The following is a 24,995-nucleotide window of genomic DNA, read 5'->3' as shown; positions in this document are numbered from 1 at the left end:
ATCGTTTATGAGTGCTTGCCTTGGATTCAAATGTGCAATGTGCTTGACCAATCAGAGCGCTTAATGCAATTAGCGTCGGTAATCGCCTAATCGGTATTTCAATTTTCAATTGATACTCGGCAGTCTGGCACGTGCTTACTGTCGAGTTGGATGCGTCACCGAATGCCGAAGTACCGTATCTTAGGCCCTGGGAGTAAAATAGTTGTTTTTTCATTTTTCGTTCTATTTTTCACCCCTTACGATGTCTAAAGAAAAGAGACAGTAAACCTTTTTTTGATTTACGGTATTTTCTTATTTTGATGTTTTGAGCTTTTTTATGTTTAAACAATATATGCTAATTTTTAAAATATCAAATTGAATTTTTGTTCAATAAAAATCTTTCAAATGTGACTGTAGCTTTTTTTTTCCCAAAACTTTGTCTTCAAAATAAGGGTGAGTCTTATATTCCGAAAAATACGGTAAGTAATGATGTTATTAAACTCATTTTATCATCATGCTTTATCACGCTTATTACCCTGAAAGGGGCTCTGCTTCAATAGCTCATGCGTTGTGTATTGTTATACATGGTGCATTTAAAAAGTAGTTGAGACTCTACAATACACTTTTTTGTGAAAATTTTTATTCAACAAGGAACAAGTGTTGTGATCAACATTGTTGTTATATTAAAATCATAACCATTACCAGCTTTAGCAGTTTAGATTTAAACAAATCTAAACATCATTTCTATTATTACAGATGGCTTGATGAGCTCTGTTGTACGGCAAAAGCCTAACTGGTAGTGGCGTCTTATAGCCGTTAGGAAACAAAAAGTACGTGAAAGATGAAGTTTAGATAAATTATACTTTCTGTTTAAACTGTCATAATTGAATTAGACATGACGGTAATTTTTTTTAGGAAGCGTAAAGAACCAAAGTATCACCTTAAATTTTGTGTGGTTAAAAACGTTTACTCATTTTCAGTCTGAAACATGTAATACATCATGTTATATTTCAGTTTCTAGCAGACTTCAAATTGTACCAGAAGTGGTATTTCTGATTCTCTAAGGGCATACAGAATTCTATTTTTCTTCTAATTTTACCTGCACTTTTTCTGCACCGACGACATCTTGAAAAGATCAGTACAGCCACAGCTAGTACAATGAGCGTTCCTACAACACCAATTACAATAGCTAATGTTGGACTAATGGTTGTTGTTTTCGGATCTCCTAGAAAAAAAATAGAAGAAGAAAACTATAACTTATAATTACAAAAAAAGAAGTTGAATAAAAACTAAAATGTATATTTCCATTTTGCATTTTTAAACGTGAACATTTGTTTTGTTTTTAATAATGTACTAACTGATATAATTTTCTATGTTGTAAGAAGTTTATTTGTCAAGATTAGAAGTGATAAGTGTAATTTTGTATGAACAAAATGCGGGTAAGCTTATAATTTCAGCTGCAAAATAGTTATAATCTTCGAGTTGATTGTTCGCGATAGTTACACATCAATTGGAAAAACGCAAAAATAGTGGTTAAAGGTCATGTAATATTAAAATAATTTAAAATTATATAATATGAATTTCTAAACTGCTTTCACCACGCAATCAATGCCATAACAATTCATAAAAGAGATGTAACATTTAAGTGAAATAAGTCAGACGCTTTGTTATTATTATTACTATTATTTCATATATATATACATATATTTAAGCAGATAGAAAAATACTTTTTTTGGACTAATTCGGCCTCTTTTTTATTTAATATAACGTTAATAAAATAGGAGATAAAAGGAAAATACAACACAATAAATGTTTATTTTTATGCTTCCAAGATATTGATATTTGAATATTATAAATTATGTTCTTTCTGTTAATGATAGAAAATATAATGAAATTGATATGTCATTAAGAAACACGTCATAAGAACGCTTCCGACATCTGGCTAAAGAAGTTGTACAGGTTGAGTGTGTAATTGGTGAATCCCAACTTTAATGAACTGTAACTTAGTCTTTGTCATATTTCGAACAAAATGTGCTATTTCGAAAGGCAGCAATTCATAATTGCATAAATAAATCAAGCAACTGTGTTGCTAAGAAAAAAATAAAAGCTACCTGTTTTTGGAATTGTATATACAGAATGAATAAAGAAATCAAATAAGCCTGTAAATTAAAAGTTGCTGGCTGTCACTTTTATTGTGCAATATAGTATTTTATTATATTATGTTCAATATATGAAAAAAAAAGTATGTTGGGTATAATTTATGTTTACTACACCGCTAATCACCGATGAGCTAAACAAGAAAAACTGGAAGAAACTTTCCAACCAAAATCAGACACATCCTTAACGAATTTGCACTGAATATATCTTGACAAGCCCGTGTCACAAATAAACAAACTTACTTTAGTTCCCGGGTCATCTTAACCAGTAGTGCCCTTATAACTAGTTTACACTGAAAATCGAAAACGAAAGTCTACATCGATCATCGGAAGACTAAGTCAGCAAAAAGAGAAAGTTTCTTAAACAAATACACGGGAAGACGACGCAGAACAGACTGTATCTTAGTTCCACTGGTAATGTTTCTTTAGAAGTGAAGTAGAGTGTAGACGACGCCGAATGAATGTACATATAGAAAATAAAATGGGAAAGCCTCGACTGAAACAACAAGCGAAAGTAATCGAGCTATAGAAACATATCATTTTAGAGTCCTGTGTGTTACCCAAATAAACATATAGATTGTTCAGTTGTGAGTTACAATAAATATTGGAATACTTATTTTGAACACAAAGTGTTTTGTTAAGTAAAAGTTACGTTAAGGGCAAATATGGTAACTGAAATCAATATATTTTATGAACACTACGTCGTTGATTTTTCGTAAGTTAGCTGGAGTTTAATAATAGTGTAAAATATTAAATCTTATACTACACAATGACTGGTGACTGTTATAAAGTTTGGTGTAAGAAACGTTAGTTAGAGTTGAGAAAGGTGAGAAACACCCGCGTTTTGGCCAGTTCCTAAGAAATCTGAGGATTACAGAACCCTGAGCCGTCAGAAAAGTTATGGACGGAGCGACCACCTTTCTTCTTCAGCGCTATGGAAACAACAGGACCCCCTATGGTTATGAAATGTTATAATCAAAACATGTGTACAAGGTGAGAAAGAAAGAGACTTGTTCCGCGCGAATTTTAAGAAATGGATATAAAAGACACGAGTTTAACAAAATAAAGGAAAAAAAAAAGACCGGGAGTTGCGAGAGAGACCGAATAAACTGAGAGAGAAAGAGAGGCGAAGGAAGAAAGTGATGTGCTACCAGTAAGAAACAAAACTATTTCTAAACCTATGTGTTATTGATTTTATGTTAGAATTGGTATAAGTATGTGTCTGATAGAAATAAATACAACCTTAATAAAGTTAAACGGAAAGCAAAGTACAAGTATAGCAAGATCATAAGAAAGTTGTATCAGAAGAAGTATTGATCAATTCATTAGAAATCGAAACCTAACACAAAAGAAGAGTTTCACGTTGGAATCACGTCAACAAAAGTAGAGGAGGAAAGTCAATTCGACGGAGCATTGAAGTCGGGAAAGAGAGTAAATTTCTTTTTCATTCTTATCTTGTCTATATTGTTTTTGTGGGTGGTTCACTTAATCCTTACAGGTTATAAATTTTGTGGTTCTTTGTTTAAAAATAAATGATTAATGCTAGTATGGTAGACAGCTGGGAAACTTTGTTATGATCGTGCTAAACTTACATTTCGCTTTCCTTTCAACTTTATTAAGGTTATACTTATTTCTATCAAGAGTTTACTGATATCAGTTTAAACATAACAATTTCCCCAGAGTGCTGTAATGCATTACTTTCTTAGCGACTCACTAAAAGCCAGCCGCTTTCTCACCTGTCTCAACTCCCACCGCTGTTTCTTATACCAAACTTTATAACAATGAATATATTTTACCGAAATATGATAGACTTAGCAAGTCGTATGTTTCTGATAATCTATGCGTTTAAGTTTTATAATATTTGTCTGTCTATTCAGAGAGAATTAGTTTAGTTGAAGCAAGATATATTTCTCATATAGCCCATAGGTTAAAACACCTAAAGTATAGTTTGTTCATTTTTGCTAAGAATATGATAACTATAATCATTAGAAGATTCACGAAGACATCAAAATTTCTTATCTTAGAAGTCGATAAACCTCTAAATATTACAGTGAAGTAATGGTTTAAAATACACGCATACTACAATAAATGATAGATATTGAAAATTTTATAGAGTTTACAATGTTTCAGGACAGTGCAGTGTTAATTAGAAATTTCATCACGATAGATAATAATAATAATTTCTTTAAACATACAGTTAAGCATGCAGAATTATAGATCAATTATTTTAACAAATACAGTACCTTACGAAACTCGGTACGAAGTAGCTTACATATTTTATAAATCATTTCTAAAATTAATATGTTTACCTTTCAGTTCTTGAGTAGCTAGAGTAGTACTTGCTGTTAATACAACCAAATTGCTTCTTCCTTTAGAATTCGAAGCGTAAATCGTTACGATGAACGATGTGGAAGGGGGAAGATTTGTTGCAAGAAAGGCTGGTGATTTGTTTTGAGTCAAGTTGAGGAAAATTTTTTCTTTTAAAGAACTGTAAATCTCTAGATGAAAGGTTTGGTTTAGTCCCCCGTCGTAGCCCTCTTTGCATCGCACGGCAAATCCTCTTGCAGTGATATTGAATAAGATGCAATTCTGCAAGGAAGCAGGCCTTCCTGCAATTCATTGGATAAAGACATGTAATCTTAAGACTCTCTCTCTAAATCTAACTTTAATGCAAAATGGCATGCAGTCTTTTTTTCTGTTTTATCCTTCTTGAATTTTTTTGTTTTTACACATCAATACTTTAAACTTTCACGTTTGGTTAAGGTTCTACAGTTTTTAATTACCGTTGTTAAACTACCTATATAATACAAAATTGATTAACTTAATATTTGCCTCAGAATTAATAGGAGTTCAAAGGACTAACTAAATGTATGTACTTTATATTATTTACGGTTCTTTGAGCCTGATATATCACGTGCTCATCCACTGACAACTTTTCTCAGAAAATTTAGTTATATTCTATCTTTTAATCACGGGCAAATTATTCTATATTGTTACTCTACTAAAAAAATGCCATTTTAAAAATGAAAGTTGCATTTTAAAAATATTTGTTTTTTTTTCTATATATAACAAGAGCTCAGTCACAAAAAGTACTGTAAAGTCTTTCAATTTATAAGCACAATATAAGTAGTTTCGTCTCGCACTCACTATCAAAACACTTAACCCTTACATATTTGTAAATAAGCTAACTGATCAGTTTGAACTGTTATCTAGAAAACGTTGGAAGTACAGAGGTGAATATTTCTATAATTATAAGGAACTGATGATAAACTACGTACCTACGGATATAATATTAAATATGCATGGCTCCCTTTGCTCACCAACATCGTTTTTTGCCCAGCAGAGCAGAATTCCATAATCTATTTCACTTCTTGGTCTGTACGTGAGTACGCTTGTTGTTTTGTTGACATAAAAAGAATGTATGTTAACCATTTCTTGTGAATTATTTAAAGTCCAAAAAAAGTCAACATTTCTTGGATTAGAATCAACACAGCAGCTAATGATAGCGCTTTCATTCTTAGCAAGCCGATATACTTGTTCACGATGATCACAACAAACAGGAATATCTGAAAATACAACGTAAAAGCAGACTTAAACACGTTATTTAGTTTCATATAATTTACGGACTTAAGATTCCATTATTATACTAATACAGATGTACAAGAGAAAAACAAAATGAAAGCAATATAATTATTCCACATTGTTTATTATAAATAAAAACAAACCCAACTCTTGGCAATAATGAGAACGATGCTTACTCTTGCTAGCAGTTGAACTTCAGGAAAAAGTGAAATTATATTGCACTTCAATAATCTTTTAATTGTTCAAAAACACAAACTTACGTATATACAGTAAGTGTTTTCGTATGAACTAAAGAAAGAGTTTTATATCATTACAGGGGATCGGATACGTTATATTAAAACGATGTTCATTGTATAAATCAGACACTTTCGTGACAGTCGTAACGGATATAAAGTCACGGTGTTACGGTGTTTTGTAGGTAGTATGATGCCACTTAAAAGTTGTCGCTTTTGGGAAAGATATGTAACAGCCCATTTCGACACAAAATATTTATACACTCTGGTCATAAAGGTATTCATAAAATTATTAAAAATATAATAGAAATTCTACACATCGGGAAACATAGGAATATTGGTCAACTTGGGAAACTAGTACCGTCCAAAAGTTAACTGCAACATGTCATTCCCAACCTGTGGTCAGAAAAGTTTGGTATCTTGTAATAGGTGAAAATCAACGAAAACAAAAGTCAGTGGCAAAGCTGCCACCATCTCTCAGGAAACAGTACACAATATAATCAAAAGAGATGTCCTTCTGGAAAAGTGCTACAAGTCATGTATACACAAGCTAATTCTAAAACACATCCACCCGTTCAAACGTCGCATAACTAAATCAACTAAAGAATTAAATTAGTATTTATGCTATTCCTTACACACCAAATAGTTGTATTCATATAGTACTAACTCTACTGTAGTCTAAAAATATAATGTACAAGATGTGCAAATCTATGGCTAACATTCTACCCGGATAAGCTCATTATGGACCATCTGAAACTTTTTTTTTTAAAATTAAAATATATTAAAATATATTCAGACAGTTAATTCTTATTTGTAATAAGTGTTTACAACGTGAAACAAAATTAAAGTTTCTATTTTCAACGATGTTAATGTTATTGATTAAAAATCATTTTCAACCATAGTTTAATATACTTTGCAATTACACCCAAGGCATAGCGACCTTTAAAATGGAGTGGTCGTATGTATGTACAACTATTAGTAAACATTATCTTATCAAGGCATCATTTAACTTTTGAACCGAAAAAGTAACATTTTAGTGTCATGTAGGACCACCACAAAACTAACAAGAATTAAAACTATTCTTCCCTTCCCATTGTATAAAACAACATCTTGTTTTGTAGGTATTTAGGAAAAGAATATTCTGTTTAGAATACAATATTGTCTGATATATTACCAAAACAACCATAGTTTATGATATACATAGAAAATATAACGCACTTTTCTATAATTTTGCAGACATTGAAAAATCAAATACCTTTTATTTTATCCAAGGAAACAAAACTTTCATAACTATAATACTTAATAGATACATTTAAAATGATAAAGGTTTTGACAACAAAAAACCTCGGCTACGATGCAAGATCTGAATCAAGTGTCAAAAGCTGAAAGAGCAGTTACATAAAATAGGTAAGAAAGTCCTATTGAACAGAAGACTGTTGTGACTACCGACTTCCAAGGTAATAATGTGGAACAAAGGATGACAAATATAACAGGACTGTATAAAATGTAATTGTAAGGGATTGCTAAAGTATTTCAGTTGAAATACAGTTTACCATCAGGATGTTCAACCATGTGAGAAATCCAGCAACGAGCAGCACATTTTCCAGTTGATGTTTATTTAGAATATTTCAGCACTACTGAGCTGAAGTATTATTAGAAATCAGCGTGGATAATCCTGTATAATAAAGGAAGCGTAATTATTTTCCACGTATATGATATTCTTTCACAAAACAACTTCTACAGTTGTAACGCCAACCCACGAAATCATTCCCATTAAAAAAAATGGTTTTCTGGTATTCCTTGTGATCCTATCAGATATGAGGAATATAAAGCAGGAATATTTCTCTGGTATAAATTAAAATGTTCCACTTTATAAATTTAGTTTCATAAAACTATTTTAAGTATATTTTTACTGGTTTACAAAAGTTAAAGAATTTCAAAGCGCTTGTATGATTTTTCTGGTTGTTAAAATCCATAAAGTTTATTTTGCTTATTAGTGATTATAATTTAACCGAACTACACTTCTCAATATAAGTGATACATTTAAAGAGAAAAATAGTCGAACAACATATTCTATATTTTTTCTTTAAACTACCTGATACCTGAAAGGAAAGCTTAATGTTACGTAATAAATCAACGTATAGAGCAGTGTATTTTTCTCACGTATATGAGACAAACTAAATCTAATTAGTTTTCTTCAACATCATTGAATTGATTGTTGTAGTTCATCTTTAATTTAATAGAATTTTATATAAAAAGAGAGCTTAAACTAATTATTGCTTATTGCTATTAATGCTAAAATTGTTTTAATTTACCAGTCTTTAAATAAAAAAAAAACACTTACATTTTAGACTAATTTCAATTTTATTGCTTCTTCCTGAGCCTTGGCTATTATATGCTATACACTGATATTTTCCTCTCGATGTAATCTTTATATGCTGTAGAACCAAACTCTGGTTGCTAATAATAATCCCTTCTTCTTGTTTGTTACGAATAGGTATCCCTTCGTGTAACCAGATAATGTCATCCACCCAAGGATTAGCCTGAACATGACACTCAAAGTACACGTCATTCCCTTCAGCAATCGTTTCCAGTTGAATATTTGAGCCCAGTTTTAAGGTAACCTGTGGATCATCTCCGAAAACAAGATCAACTATGTCAGTATGTAGAATCCATTTTTACACCGCTCAAATAATTCATTAGAAATTGGTCGAGGTTTACATATGTCAGTTTAATTGAATACGACCAAACATATGTACAATCAATTCGCAGCTGAAAATGTTTTTAATATAACTTTGTATGATACAGTAAACAAATAAATGTATGTTTAGCACATTTGTAATAAATTTCACTTTATCGTTAATACATACTTATTCATTCTTTACCTTTGAAAGGTTGTTTTTTCTTTTATTACGAAAACGACACTTGGAAAGCGATTTTGTAATAGTGAACCAATAATTTATCGTTTTAGTTCGTTCATTCTTTAAAAGGTTTCGAAGTAACAATACTAAAACTTTCAGTGATGGGCGTTTCAATAGATCTTTTTTTTGTTTTTACTTTCCTAAATATAAATATGTGTAGAAGGTTTCTTTGTTGTTGTTTTCTTTGCAAAGCATAAAGCTACACAGTGAACTGTCTTCTGCATACCGCGAGTATCGCAACCCGATTTTTAGCGTAATAGCTCTCAGGCTTTCCACTGAGCCAACAGAGAGCAGGTGTAGTACGATTTATATAATAATTAATATAATGACAAGTAAGTTAAGGAAGATTGCAAAAACAGCATAGAACTTTATAAAATCTACTCTAATTTTAGCGTTCACACTTTTGTAACTTAATAAGCCTATTTTTTGTTAGATAATGTAAAAACACGTCATTAATCAGGAACGAGGATGTTCAGCACCTCAAAATGATAAGAAAAGTATATTCGAAAGAATGATATATCTATATATATATGTATAGATATATAGCGTTTTAGTTAATGATGCTTTCAGGGGTTACAACAAAAACATCTGTAAACGTAAGTGTGTTCTTCATTAATAAACATTAAATTTAAGTGCATCCTACACTGGTTTCAAAAATTCACCATAAAATTGTTATATATTTGAACTTATATATATATACACTTTTCTAGCAGGTAAAAAAATCAAAATTGAGATTATAATTGCAAATTTTAAGTTACTTAAAGAACATTTCGTTTTCCAGAGAGCCTTTTATGAAAGTAACATTTTGTTTGATATCCTCATGAGATTAAGTACATCATAAGTGCATTAATCACAGTACATGCAACTAGAAATTTAAGTGCAAAAATATATTAACATCAGAAGTATAGTATGGTACAGACAAAAAATACATTAAACATGAGTGACGTCAAATGATTCGTAGAAAAAATCTTATTTTTTTAATACATAATCATATTATTCTCTTTATCAATGTAAGCAGAATTAGAGATGCATTAAATAATCAAACTTATGTACATATTTTGATACAATTCAAAATAAGTTATAGAAGACAAAATTGTAGTTTTAGTTCATACATCCATAACTCAAGAAAAGTAGTTACTCGTAAATATATAAGCAGTTTACTATTATTACACATGGCCTTGATGTATTGAATTAGTGTGGCAAGCTGTTAAATGCCATGTAACTATGCATTATGACGTTCCCATTTTAATTTGAGCGAAGGTTTATTGAACACTAAATCCATGTATACATATTTCGTGTTCAAAGCTTATGAACCATGTTTTCCAAACATATGTAATTTTCACGAATTACTCCCCTAAAGTTCAAGAAAAGATAGACAAACATAAGAAAGGTTGAACAATGTGCAACCACAGTAAATTACGGTTGTTACAAAATAGATAAATCAAATTGCAGTCTTCCCGAAGATAATCAGTAGCAGATCCTCAGTCGAGGTGCCCTCACTGGTCGTTTCGGCCCTTTATCCTCGAGGCGACCATCCAAGTAAAGGGCGGGCCAAGCACTGAACACTAGATCACCACCACAGCCAGCTGACTATGTTCCTGTTCGATCTTTTGAACACTCATCATGCATCCGGCAGGCGTATTTTCTCTGTTTCAGTGCACACGAAGTTGTGTACTAGCTCTATACTTCTACCAGATCCAGAGCTATGCCTTTGCTGTCTTTATACATACTTCTTGATAGCGAGAAACACACTTTTTAGAAAGTAAAGGTTTTGAGACGCATTGACTGGGTAATGAAAAAACTTTATTATTAATGTAGGACGTTTCGACAAGATTTTGTCATCCACAGTCGATTTACAATAAAGTTTTTTCATGACCCGTCAAGCCGTCTCAGTACCTTTATACATACTTCCTTTGTCACTTGGCTTTTCCATATATGCTCTTCTTGTCTAGAAAAGCAACGATCAAAAGACTCACCTGCGTATCCTTTTCACGCTACTTCAATCGCGAAACAGTGGATCGTACACCCTCTATCACTGCAAACATCAATGATTTCAGAATACTTAGAGATTTTATATTCACGTAATATATCGATATTCCTTCCCAGGAGACCTTCAACTCGTCCAACATGACCACAATACAATATCGGGTTTAAGGTCAGTAGCCGCGATCATCTGCAGGAAGATCATCTGTGTGTCTAAATTAGTTGACTGTTAGTAGGATGCTACTTTTTACTCTCTCTCTTTCAGTGTTTTTTTCCTCTCTCTTTTCTCCTTATGTCACAAATTTAGTTGTTAAGCCTACCGCCTAGTTGCTCTTGTGCTTCATCCTTTTCTGTACTTTCTCTTCTAATATCTCCTTGATTCTCCCCAGAATCAGATTGTGTCTCAAGGCATAAACACCTTTAATCAACGAGAATTCAAAACCGGCTAGGTTGTGTTTTAACGAGCTTCCCTCCCTCTCTCCCAACTTGTGGCATTTCTCTTTGGTTGTCTTTTTCCAGTTACGTAAGTTACGGGGTGACGATAAAACGTTACATGTGCAACAATAAGAAGCTTAAACACACAACCCAATCAACCAGATCTCAGACCAAGGTATCCATTTAAACTCTACGTCTTTCCACACTATTCGCTTCCCCCGTTGGTACATACCAACCGTAAATTCATATTACGTGTTCAAAGTTCATGTTTACCAAGCATATGTAATTTTCACTACTCCCCTAAAGCTCAAGAAAACAGAGAACTTAAAAAGGGTCGAACAATGTGCAACCATAGTAAATTACGACTGTTACACATTACATATATGTATATAGTGTAGTATATACTGTGTCTAGGTGTAGTGAATGTACATTCATAGTTCAAATTGGTTGGCTTCCTCAGTAATATATAAATATATGTTAGTTTATGTAAATGTATTCTTGTTGAAATTTTACATTTTCGAAAGGTTTTATTACAGCTTAATATTCAAAGTTTATGCTTAATACTAGTTTCGTAAGAATATATCACATAGATTTTTAGAGCTCTTTCTGACATATAATTTCTCCAACTCCTTAAATCTTCCTATTACTTAATAGGTATTGCTTTAAATAAGCTTACATTTCTTCATATAAGTCACTTGAGATCGTTCAAATGAAATATTTAAGTCGTTTATTCAATGCAACAAAAACTGCAACTTTTCTTACAGATTTTTCAGTTAATATATGTTTATATTTTACAGACTTTAAGGTTGTGAGTTTCTAAGGTAGTAATATCGCTTTAACCACAAATTATTCAAATAACAAAGAATCATAAGAAAGATTAACGAGACACTGAAAACTGATGCACCGCGTATCTTTTTCTGAACAGATCTTATTTCAGCATAATTACTTTATACTTTTTAATTTTTAGCCCCGTTCAGGTAAATTTTAAAGGATGGCTTTAGTATTTTTGCCGTCTTTTATATTTTTATATTTTGTTCTGTGAGATGTAATAGCCTAATTAACATATGTTGATCTAGCAATCTACAGTGTTTTATATCTAGCAAACTATGGTTTTTGCCAATTGCAATGCCTTACACACATAAGGAGTCTCCTTCATTCCAAATAGATTGATGATATTAAAATTCAACAAGTTTCAAGTGTTAAATGTAGGATTTCACATATATTACAGAAAAATATTCTCTCTCAAATAGAAGGGAAACGTATAATACATTACATTAAAAACTTATGATTTAAATCAAAACTTTGAAGAGCTAATTGTTTTATTAAAACTGCCGTGTGGGCATTTCTTTCAAGTAGACATTAATAATAATAAAGATATGAACAAAAGAAGATAACAAATATTTTTATTCCATTCATTCAGATATAGAAGCAGAATACATATATAAAGTAGAAAACTAGTAATATATTTTAACAATAAGATTAATAAATTTGTAAATAAATAAAAATAACAAATAAATAAAAATCAATCAGTTCCCTTGTTTATACTATTTTGATAGTTAGTATGCCTAAAAGAGCTTGAGAAATTAGTCAAAGTTAAAATAAAATGATATGTTGTTTGTTTTTCTGGAATAACAATAATTGATTTTGTTATATAAAACACATAACTTTAGTTAATTAGTATTTACGTGAATTACTTTTGACTGTGTCATTGACGGCTGTGGCTAGAGTGTTGAAATTTCGCAACACAAACAAGTTTTTAACGCCTTAAAAAGTCTGAAGTAATTCAATTACAATCAACTAACCTTCATAAGAAAAAACAATGTTTATTTATATTTCTTATTACGTAACACATGCAACTACTCTAGAATATGACAGAATTATAAAGAATAACACCTTGTGATTTTTTTTTTTAAATTTTGCGCAAAGCTACACGAGGGCTATCTGCACTAGCCGTACCTAATTTACCAGTGTAAGACAGTGGAAGTCATCACCACCCACCGCCAACTCTTGGGCTACTCTTTTACCAACAAATAGTGGGATTGACCGTTACATTATAACGTCCCCACGGCTAAAATGGCGAACATGTTTGGTGTGACGGAGATTCGAACCCGCGACCCTCAGATTGCGAGTCAAGCGCCCTGACCACCTGGCCATGCCGGGCCTATGAGATGAAGGTTATGGTCACAAAAGAGAATCATCCGACTTAAATAGTTATCGTGATGGAGCTGGCTTTATCTCGTAGTGAAACCTATGATACTATATGTTAGCCTAAATATCATACTTCCTATACACTCGTGTATTGTTTGTTTGTTTGAAGTTAATCACAAAGCTACATAAAGGGCTATCTGTGCTCTGCCCACCACGGGTATCGAAACCCGGTTTCTAGCGTTTAAGTCCGCAGACATATTGCTGTGCCACTAGGGGGCGCACTCGTGTAACTAGAATCAACTTAACAGCTTTGACTCCCTAAAGCTACTTGCTATATTACGGTGATATTAGTATTTTGAAAAATCCATTTCACCGTAAAATAATAACTGGTTATTGGATGCTTGCGAAGCAACTTTAAATCAAAAACAAATAATCTGAGTATACATTATATAATTTTTGTAGGGCATATTGGTATATAAAATATATTTTAATACTAGTAATAAACGCTCTTATAACACCAAATTTGCTATTCTTCAGGAGCGCTCCACTAAAACATAAACCGTAACTAACAGTATAAAGCTTCAATTGTATTATTTTGTTACGAGTTGCAGCTTTTACGGTACGGAAGAAAAATTTTAAAAGTGATACAGCGTTTCGATCACTGATGCAATCATTCTCAAGAACACAAGTTCTAACGGTAAATACGGTTTTAGTATTTAAATCAACATTCAAGAATCTTAAAAGTATTCGGAACCATTTCAAATTACCTAATTGTATAAAGGAGAACCAGAAATCACAGAAAAAGTTGGTTAGTTCTTTTTTCTTCTCTTTCATTATGATTGACTTAACAATAACGTTATTTGTAAAGAAAAATAAACACCTAAGTCTAACCCAACAAAACCAAATAATTTTGAATATTTTCTAAGAAAATATTCCCAGTTTATATTCTTGGCTCATGGACATTAAATATCAATTTCTTCTTTGAATCTACTAGCTAGAGGACCAGGTTTTACAGTTAAAACTAAACTTTCCAACTAGGTCTGTTTAAACACGTTGGCTTCCCTTGAAGATGCTTTTTATTCTACGTGATGGAACCACTTCTATGAAAATAGAAAAACGACTAATCCTTACCACGAACAACAGCGAAATCAACTGTATTATACAGCAAAATGGCACAAACTCAACATCTACTACAGCCAACATTGAAACTGATAACACTGATTCAGACATTAATTTCGTTTCTGAACTTTGGTCAACTACTGATGAAACAAATCACGCAGCTTCTAGATGACTCGAGCCTGGTATGACCTGGTGGTTCTAGTGCTCGACTTGTAATCTGAGTGTAAGAGTCGCAGTTTCGTATACCCGTCACACCGAACATTCTCGACCGTTCAGTCGTGGAACATTATAATGTGACGGTCAATCCCTCTATTCGTTGGCAAAAGAGTAGCTTAAGGTTTGGCGGTGGGTGGTGTTGACTAGTTGCCGTGCCTTTAGTCTATCACTACTAAATTAGGGACGGTTCACGCAGATAGTCCTCTTGTAGCATTGAGTAAAATTCAAAACAAACCAAACCCAAATGACTCAATAAAAACCCTTTTGATACCAATAAGCGACAAACTCCCGACACTAATAAATATATTCAAACGAAAATCGCGAGTGTGAGTAAAACGATCAGGAACGTTTTACAAAGACATAGAAATTATCAGGACAAGCCCAACTTATACCCCCCAAAACAATTAGTCCTTAAAAGTCTAAAAAGGATAATAACATCATGTCAAAGAACCTGACAAATGCAAAGGTTTTGTAGTTATGAACAGAAACATTTACGAACAAAAAGTATTTGCTCATAAAAAAGACGAGAGTAAATTTCAAATACTTAAAAGTGACTCAACAACAAAAAAATTGAGACGAAAGATAAATAGATTACTGATGAACTTACAAACACATGTAACCTCCCTAAGGAACTTCTAAATGAAGTTAAACCCTCTAAGAGCCACATTCCAGAATTATAAGTTTTACTACAAGAACATAAACCACTAAGGTCCATAGTCTCAGCTTATGGCAGTGGCACTGAAAGTCTGCCTTGGATTATGCATACCATTTTAATGCCGTTACTAAAGTACATTTCAGCACATGTAAACAATACACAAGACCTACTATCGCGGATATATCTCACACAGTGACGAACACAACAATCATCTTTACATTGGACGTTGTTACTCTCTACCCATTTATACAGACAGAAGATGGCGTTAATGCAGAGTGTGGATTCTTGTCAACTCACATAAACAATTCGGAGAATTACGGAGTGATAATGGACACTTTCAGAAAAATCTTACTCTTCAACCTTCACAATGGATATTTTTGTTTTGACAACAAACTATATCTCCAACCAAGTGATGTCGCAATGAGTGATCGATTAGCTATTACTTATGTACCTTTTACAGTTGACAAGTGGCGCCAAGATACCAACACTGGCTCTGATTCCTGGCTTAGAGACATCGATGACATATTTGGATTATGAAACAATAATATTTCTTCTTTAGTCAAATTTTTAGACTTTCTAAGTTCCATAGACCCAAACATCCATTTCACTGTGAATCATTCGAATGACAAGAGGAACATAGATTTTCATGATGCAAGTTATGAGAATAGCATACAATCTTCCTTGTTTCACAAACCAATTAGAAAACATTTTTTTTCTTATATACAAATCCCTTTATCTCAAAGCTTCAAGGAAAGGTGCAATTATTGGAGAATCTATCACAACTCTAGTGAAAAAAAAAAAAAAAACACTACACGCTTTGATCCAAAATCACACCTTTTGAGCATTGAATATCCACCTTTCTACAACAAAGACATTTTGCGTCGTGCAAAAAATCAGCATCGCATCTCCTACATGAAAAAATACATATAAACCAAGAGGAAAAAAAACGACAATTTTCCAAAGACAACACAAATAAGATTGTTTTTAAAGTACCTATATTTGATGAAACTATCTCCAAGAAAATAAAAGCTATAATCAAGAAATATGAACTGCCGATTAAAATAATGGATCGGCCAGATCCAACCATCGAAATCCCACTTTCAAAATCTCAGTACACTACCCTACAATGAAATAAGGCCAGCTCTCTTACAAAAACGAATTTGCAGTTTAAATATGGGCGTCTTGTTTCCTTTGTTGTTTACCATCTTACATGTAACATCTGCCATTATGCGTACGTCAGGGAAACCGGAAGAATTCTACCCACAAGGATAGAAGAACATGTTGACTATCTTTATAAACAACAACATGAAAGAAGCGCGGTTGCAGATCATTTTTAACTAATCTTGGACAAATAACACCTGATACGAAACCACCGTTCTCTGTACAAATCCTTATCTTAGCTGCAAAGTGCTTTTACATTAAGTTTTAAGTAGCTCTTCTCATCGAACAATTACGACCACTAATGAATAGGGACAAAGGTTGTTGTCTATAATTATAATTATCTTATTTTTTCTCTTATCTTTTCTTATTCATATCTGTAACTTTGATAGAACTTTTGTTCACACAGGTAGCAGTTAATTATTTCAACTATATAGTTCTTTGAACAATAAACCTTACAACTTTTAAAATATGTGAAACGCACGCTTTAGGAATGCGCGCTATAGATTCGACTAGAATATATTATTTGAACCAATAGTAGCTTTGTACTGTCAATTGCATTTTGTGTTTCAGGGAAAACGTTCCTGAAGAAGCTGTAAAGCGAAACATTTAGTGTCCAGTTATAGAAAAATAACAAATTTAGTACTATAAGGTCGTTTATTACTACTATTAAAATCTGAGTATACAGTTAAAAAAAAATTACAGTTTTACAATTACCAGAAAAAATGTATTATTACACCTTAAGATTAAGTAAGAACTTCTTTTGCATGTATCTTTTATATGAATGAAAATAAGGTCGTTTAAAAGAATTAAGATGCGTTTTGATGCACAAAAATCTAAGATCAAAAATGTTTTTCTACTTTGCTCTTGCAGAAGTATAAACATGTACAAGAGGTGTTTCTAATTTTATATTCAGTTAAAATTAATTTCATGAACAAATAGTTGAAAAGGTTTTTCGTTGTACAAAACTTGAAGACAGCTTTGATGTACGGAAACATCTGTTAGCTGATTTCTTGCACAAATCTTAAAATATAACGTTCATAAATGGAAACATCGGCTCATGCAGATACGTATATCTTGAAAGTCGAATTGTTCAAAACTTGTTTGTGTAGAAATAAAGTTTGAGACTACTTTAAATAGTTGTCGGGACTGGCATGGCCTGGGTTTTAGAGCGCTCGACTCGTAGTGCACGGGTTCAAGCTCCCGCCACCAAACATGCTAGCACTTTCATCTCTGGGGACATTATAATATAGCAGCCAATCCCACTATTCGCTGGTAAGAGAGTGGCCCAAAAATTGGCGGTGGATTGACTAGCTGCCCTCTCTCTCTAGTCTATCACTGATAAATTAGGGGTGGCTAACGCAGATAGCCCTTGAGTAGCTTTGCTGGAAATTTAAGAGAAACCAATTATATACTTATCAGTTATATCTATTTGTCACGCCTACTTTAATCTGTATGCATAAATTGGAGTTAGTCCCCCGATGGCACAGCGGTATGTGTGCGGACTTGCAACGCTAAAAACGGGATTTCGATACCCGTGGTGGGCAGAGCACAGATAGCCCATTGTGTAGCTTAACTTCAAACAAACAATAACAGTTAGATAAATATTTTAATAAACAAAGTTTTATATGCGTTACACAGACGGAAATAATTAACTTCCATGTGACCTTACAACTCATAATGGTTATTGAACAAACGTATTCTAATTTGTTTAACGTTTCAAGCATTAAAAATACTGTAGTCTCATTTTTATTTTTTTTTATTGCAAAGGTATCGCGCAAGTCTAAATTTAAAACTGTGTACTACATTTTTTCTTAATATATACAAAGCTAGTCATATTATAAGAACTTCTGCGTGAAAGTAGAGAAGAGCGCGTAGTAATGCATAAACCACACCATATATGCTATATCCAATACCGAAGAGGTCATTTGCGTAATACCAGAACTCCTTAGTCTGGCTGGGATGTAGATATAGTATTGTTTGAGACGTATTTATATTTAGAAACTGGTTCAACAAGAACTGTTTAGGTGTGAGCTGAATTAAGTTGAAGTATAACTTTTATCAAATTTATTTATTTCGCTACAGATGTTCGCTTAAAGTTGCCAATCTGTAGTTTATATCGTGAGTATATGCAAAAAATAAATTTAATATCTTAGAATTTAATTACATTTTAAAATATTTTAATATATATTAGAGTATATTGATAGTGAAACGTTTCTCCAATAATTAAGAAATGTTATCGAAATCTTTAAAAAATATTCAGAAAACTTCATATGCATTTAATAATGGATCCATTCATTTAACTGTTTCCGAAAAATGAAGATAATTGAAACTTTTAAATCCGTGGACTTTCTTTTCTTCAAACGTTGTAACAGGCAATTTATAAAAAGTGGATATTGAAACTCAACTTTTCAGAATAGTATTGTTTTTACATAAGTTGTTTTTCAAAAACTGATCTTTTCTTACCATAGGCTTACGTTTAACGGTACAAATATGAAGTATTCTAAAAATCTGCAGTTTCTTCTTACATCGGTATAAGTTTTTGATCAAATAACGTTCTTTGCAGTTTTCTCTGATATTATGCAAACTACCAAATAATATTTATAAATTAATATTAATGTTTATCGAATATTTCATTTATGGATCGAAACTCTTGAAGTTAAAGCTGGTACATAAGAAGAACATTTGTAGAACATTCCAGTTATTTCCAAGCACAAAACAGATTGATCATCTCATGTGTCATTTGGGCCCGGTTTTTCCAGGTGGTTAGGGCACTTGTCTCACAATCTGAGAGTCGCGGGATCGAATTCCCGTCCCACCAAACATTCTTGCCCTTTGAGCCGTGGGGGCGTTATAATGTGACGATCAAGAGTAGCCCAAGAGTTGGCAGTGGGCGGTGATGACTAGCTGCCTTTCCTCTACTCTTTCACTGCTAAATTAAGGACTGCTATCGCAGATAGCCCTCGTGTAGCTTTGCGCGGAATTCAAAACCACACAACCATGTGTCATGTGATTGCATAAGCTTTATAAATCCAGAGAAGTAGAGATATCATGGTTAATTTGCAAGACAAAGAGACATGATATTGTTTGCTCGCCTAGCAGGAGTATCCTTAACAAATAATGTACGTTTGATTAAAAGATCGAATCCACCTATTATCAGAATATTCTCTCAGCACCGGGAATCGAAGAAAGGAAATACGACTGGCAATAGGAAAACCTGTGGTTACTGTTGCAAGCTACTGCTGACCGATAGAGGGAAAACACGATTAGACAGTCTGTGTTCATATTGCATGATTGTTTGAAAGGTGATCAAAATTCAAGTCTCTACAGCTATGTCAAATGAAACACGTACAATTAACTATCATATAACAACCGTCAACCAGTCTGAAAATTACTACTTCAGATCAAACAAGAAGAACGGCTTTTGTAATGCTTTCAGTGTAAACTATACTAGCGTTGTTCCTACAGTGCAAATTGCTGGAGGAGATGTGACGGTTTGTTTGTTTGTAATTAAGCACAAAGCTACACAATGGGTTATCTGTGCTCTGCCCACCACGGGTATCGAAACTCGGTTTCTAGTGTTGTAAGTCCGAAGATATAAGTCCGAAAGGCAGATGTGACGGAGTGGGAAATGTTCCCTTGGCGGGATCCTTTCATTATCTTACAAAGGAAAATAATATTGATAACATATCTAATTGTTATTGCCAATCGTATTTGCCTCGATGAAACATCACACCATGATTATATTTCTTTCACTTGATTCGAAACCATGTCAGTGAATTCAGTCATTTTCTTGGACAGCACAATCACAGCGAGAGATAGCCCAATCCGATGTTAGGTAACGATCCTAAATATTTCGAAATCCTTTTTTCGTTTAATATATTGAATACACAAATGTTTTTTCTTCAGATAAAAACCTGTTTAATGCCCAATGATTCATTATGAGGCTTCTTAATAAGCTACGTTTTTTTTTGTAATTACTTATCAATTACAGGCTGTAGTCTACATGAAATTTAAAAGACAAAAGAAATAATATACGAAAACACTTTTTTTTCTGGAGTTTCTTTATGTATGTTTTATTTGTATGTAACATATAAGTATGCTTATACGTTTTCTACCTCCATCTATTAATATAAGAACATTCAAAATGTGTTATTTGTGCAGGCATGTGCTGTCTCTATATATTATGTTGGTCAAGCAGGTTGTTAACTCTCATTTGTTCTAAATACCAATTGTTCTGTGTCATTTACCTAAAGTATCATCTTCAATCTTTCCGTGGCAAAGACAGTTGAACGGTCACTCATAGTGTTTGAAGCTATACAGGTATATCAAACAGGTGACACCTCTTTTATTTCATTTGGGAATGACTAGTTGCGTAAGTAGCTCTAGTTATTCTGGGTAACCCTAAGGTTAATAATTTCAGTAACTAAAGTGAGAGTTACTCAGTCTGGAACATGATCAAGCGAGATAGAGTTTGCAGCTAGAAATTACGGAGTTACAGTATCTACAGAACTAATTCTCCAGTAAACTCTCTGTTGTGAAAAGTTAAATATACATTTTCACCGTGTTTAACTTAAATAAGGAGTGTTCATTTTAATTCTGCACTTGCATTTGATCTTTGTTTATATATCATGACTTCAATAGTCAGAATTATTTTGCAGTATCTTGTGTAAATGACATGAAATTTCATAATTAGGTATGAGAAAACATTATAGAAAACTTACAGTGAACGTTTAGTATCCACCCATCTTCTAAGCCTCTGTTGGTTAGTAAAGGGTTATCAGCTTCACACGATAAGTACCGGCCATTATCTTCTATCTCAGGTATAAACGTTAGCTCACTGATAGTGTAATTTTTCTCTTTTACCATTGTCGCAAAGGACGTGAGCTTTTTTCTGTCTTTCCACCAATGTATGTTTGCTGCTGGTCGCGAACCAAAAGACTGACACGCTATTTGTGTTTTTTCCCTCGCTAAAAGAGGTCGCTGAGGTGATATAATTTTTACTTCAATGGGTCTCACTGAAATACAAAGTGTTATTTACTGTACCATGATTAAGTTATTTAAATTTATTTCATTAGCTTGTCATAGCCTTTGTATTGGTCGACAAAAACAAACATGAGCATTTCATTACAAAGTTAATGTATTATTTTATGTTGTTTATAATCAATAGGCTTTTTATTTTTAATAGAGCAGTCTTAACTTACTTGCACCCAAAATATATTTTACAATAAACGCTCACTCTTAAATACTTATTTTGTTTTCAAAATTTAATTATTTTATTTTTGCTGCATAACTATTTTTATTATTATATTTAATATATTACTTTTGTAAGTTATTTTTTATCATTTAATCTTTCATGTTTTTAGATATTCCAACATTATATATTATTTTTAAAAAAGATTGAGAATCTAAAATGTTAAATCTATATATCACTAAAAATGTAATGTTCTAAAATGTGTATAATTCATATCAGTAATTTAAATGGAAAGTGAATTACAATTCGATTAATTTATTAACTGCGGATGCAATGTTATCTATACTCACAATTCATATCGAGGATAACAGAACTTCGAACAGGGTCTGTATAATTGGTATTTGATGCCTGACAACTCAACTCGGAGAAGATGTCTTCTCTTTTTAAACTTCTAATTACGAATTCGTTACGAACAGTATCATGGTTTACGACTATAAACGTATCATCTAATAATTCTCCATCTCTCCACCACGTCAGTGATGGAATGGGTTTTCCTACAGTCAAATATCAAATAAATAGAATAAATCTGTTTTTAATATGCTGCACATACCATGCATAATAGTTTCACGTGACCTTTGTCAATGTGTAATCTCACAAGTATAAATTTCAATAATTAACTTAAATATATCTAATTAAACCACTTTTTATGTTAAAGATAATATAATTGAATTGGCTACGTACCAGTGTTTCAAATACACATTCATCTTATGTTAAATTAATTTCTTATTACTGTGTTGGTCTGTACAAGATTCCTTCTGTTTTTTGTTAGGCAATTTTAGTCACCTAGGTTGCACCAACGGTAAGAAAATGATTAAAACAAGGTTCAGGATAACAGCAGCTTTATATATATATGTGTGTGTGTGTTTTACCTTTCTCTTATTTCTGGATTAAATTGATTACTTCTTGTAATTCCTTTAGTACCCCCTCGAAGACTCTTTATATTGAACTCCAAAGAAGAAAGAATAATAGGCACTATTGGACCATTCCAGGAAGGTGATGCATTATCTCTCCAGTGTGTAGCTCAAGGCGGTAAGCTGTGATATACTCACTTACGCTCACACATACACACACACAGAAACATTTAAACATTGCGTGCAATAGTAAGCTCTATGTTTAAATGGTATTATCAATATTAAAATTCATACACGTTTTTATCGGTTGTATATAGTAAAAGTTTTGTTTATTATATTCACAACGTTTTACCAGGTATTATAAGGTAAGATGCAGGAAATGAAGCAACAGTTATTCTAAAAACCGAAAATACAGTCATGTCTATGAAGACCCTTATCAACTCCTTACGCATCTTAGTAAATTTTAGTTCACCATATACAAAGACATATAATTTTATGTTCTTATTTTTAAGTCTATAAAAACTAAGCATTTACCATTCAGACAAGTGTGGTTAGTTAGTAAGTGTGCTATTATTACATTAAGGCTACATGCGATCTAGTTTTTGAATATTGAAGTAACTTTGCTAGTATTTCTGAAATTTCAAATGATGAAATGCGTGAACACAACGAGTTTCTTATTTTTGTCTGCATTTTCTTTTCTTAAAAATTAACCACATAATGTTGCTAAACATTGAATTCTGGGTGCTCTATGTGTACTTATAATAACTATAAATTACTTGTTATTCTTTATTTACATTCGTTGATACATTATCAATCAATGATTAACATAAACAGCTTAAGTTTATTTGTACGATGTGCTCCAGTTATTAAAGGTAATATTAAAATACTGAAGATAAATATATAACTAATTAATCCTCTTTACTGAAATTTTGCATAATAATATTGATTTAATGTTCAAATACCAGACGTACTTTTTCAACTATCGGCAAATTCATTCAAATTTAAACCCTGTTGCAAACATGGTTTCTTAGAATACTGTTCTCAATAAAGAATGCATCTGTCGTACTGGTTACTTCACATAAATCATCTAAATTATTTTAACTTTATCTTAATCACCAGTTTGATCAATAACGACGAGAGTCTTATTGTATTTGAATGTATAATTGGAGTCAAATGGAATATTAATGACAAATTTGTAATATAACTGTAATAAATTTGTAAACTTAAACAGTTTTTCTCTGCCACACACTGAGACAGCTACATTTTCACCGTGAGGTTTATTTTTTAAAATATATATTTATGTGTTTTTTAGTATTCACCTAAAAGCGACTCAAAATGTCTTTAAACTGAGCTAATGCAGAAGTACGTAGAAGCTAAACTTACATAACGCGAAATGTTATAGATATATACATAGAACTAAAGTAGCAAACATTTAATATATCTAAACATTAACCGATAAATAAGGTAGATCAACTAACTGAAACAATTCTCTGTAATAAATCAAATAAACAAATCTGCAATCTAATCACTGCTGCAGTACTTGATCACTGATAGCTGTGATAAAATATCTTTAGAGATGAGCTATTTAAACTGCCTTAGATCAGTTTTAATCTATGATGCTTAATGCGAAGGTAAACCTATCTATGTGATTTGTCGTTTGCTATAAATGGATGTTGTATTGGTCCTTCGTGAAAATTACGCCAATTTGCAGCTATTTTTCTCAATGATAATTTCAATATTTTATGGGATTTTTTAGCGCTATAATACACAGACATGCCGCTGAGCTACTTGAGGGGGGTGGGCGCAGAGTTTTAATACTTTTAGTTGGCCCAGCAAAGACAACCCATTATGTATTTTTGTGCTTAACTACAAATAAACAAAGCTTCTACATGCAAGTCCGCCATTGGATATGAACAAGTGACTGCCATCAGTAAAATTAAGCCTAACTTAGCCTTTCTGTTATCAGTTGTTCCAAGCATGTTCTATCAAGCAAATTAAAAGCTAATGACAGATACTGTCTCGTTCACTCTACGCTGATCTTGCTTTCTCAAATTTGAATATTTCTTTACAAAGTACATATAGAGTTGATTAGTGAATAAACTATTTCTTTTAATTGATCACGACACTAAATATCAAAGAAACAATATACAATATGGAGATCAAATTGACTCAATAAATTAATTGTGAGATTTACGTTCAACTTAGTACTATTATTAACTCCAAATTAAAACAAGTTAACAACCTAGGCCAAAACAAAACAGTAGGCATTGTCATTAGCCAAAAACTTACAATGTTTAGATTCCAT

General features: G+C 32.3%; 1 protein-coding gene across 1 annotated transcript in view; it reads right to left on the bottom strand.

The window, feature by feature from the left end:
- LOC106457288 (nephrin-like) overlaps positions 1-22,219 on the bottom strand; it is a 37,195-nt gene extending 14,976 nt beyond the window's left edge. Inside the window, exons 1-6 of the mRNA XM_022383147.1 lie at positions 22,130-22,219; positions 21,310-21,603; positions 8,295-8,585; positions 5,414-5,701; positions 4,445-4,744; positions 1,079-1,204 (exon numbers count right to left, since the gene is read on the bottom strand). Of these exons, the coding sequence (XP_022238855.1) occupies positions 1,079-1,204; positions 4,445-4,744; positions 5,414-5,701; positions 8,295-8,585; positions 21,310-21,603; positions 22,130-22,136 (1,306 nt within the window). The 5' untranslated portion in view covers positions 22,137-22,219. The remainder of the gene's footprint in view (positions 1-1,078; positions 1,205-4,444; positions 4,745-5,413; positions 5,702-8,294; positions 8,586-21,309; positions 21,604-22,129) is intronic.
- Between the last annotated feature and the right edge of the window lie 2,776 nt (positions 22,220-24,995).

The sequence above is a fragment of the Limulus polyphemus genome, unplaced genomic scaffold (assembly GCF_000517525.1).
Source record: "Limulus polyphemus unplaced genomic scaffold, Limulus_polyphemus-2.1.2 Scaffold312, whole genome shotgun sequence".
In the NCBI taxonomy this organism is placed as follows: Eukaryota; Metazoa; Arthropoda; class Merostomata; order Xiphosura; family Limulidae; genus Limulus; species Limulus polyphemus.
The sequence above is the reverse complement of the archived record's forward strand: the minus strand, read 5'-3'. Positions and strand labels throughout refer to the sequence as shown.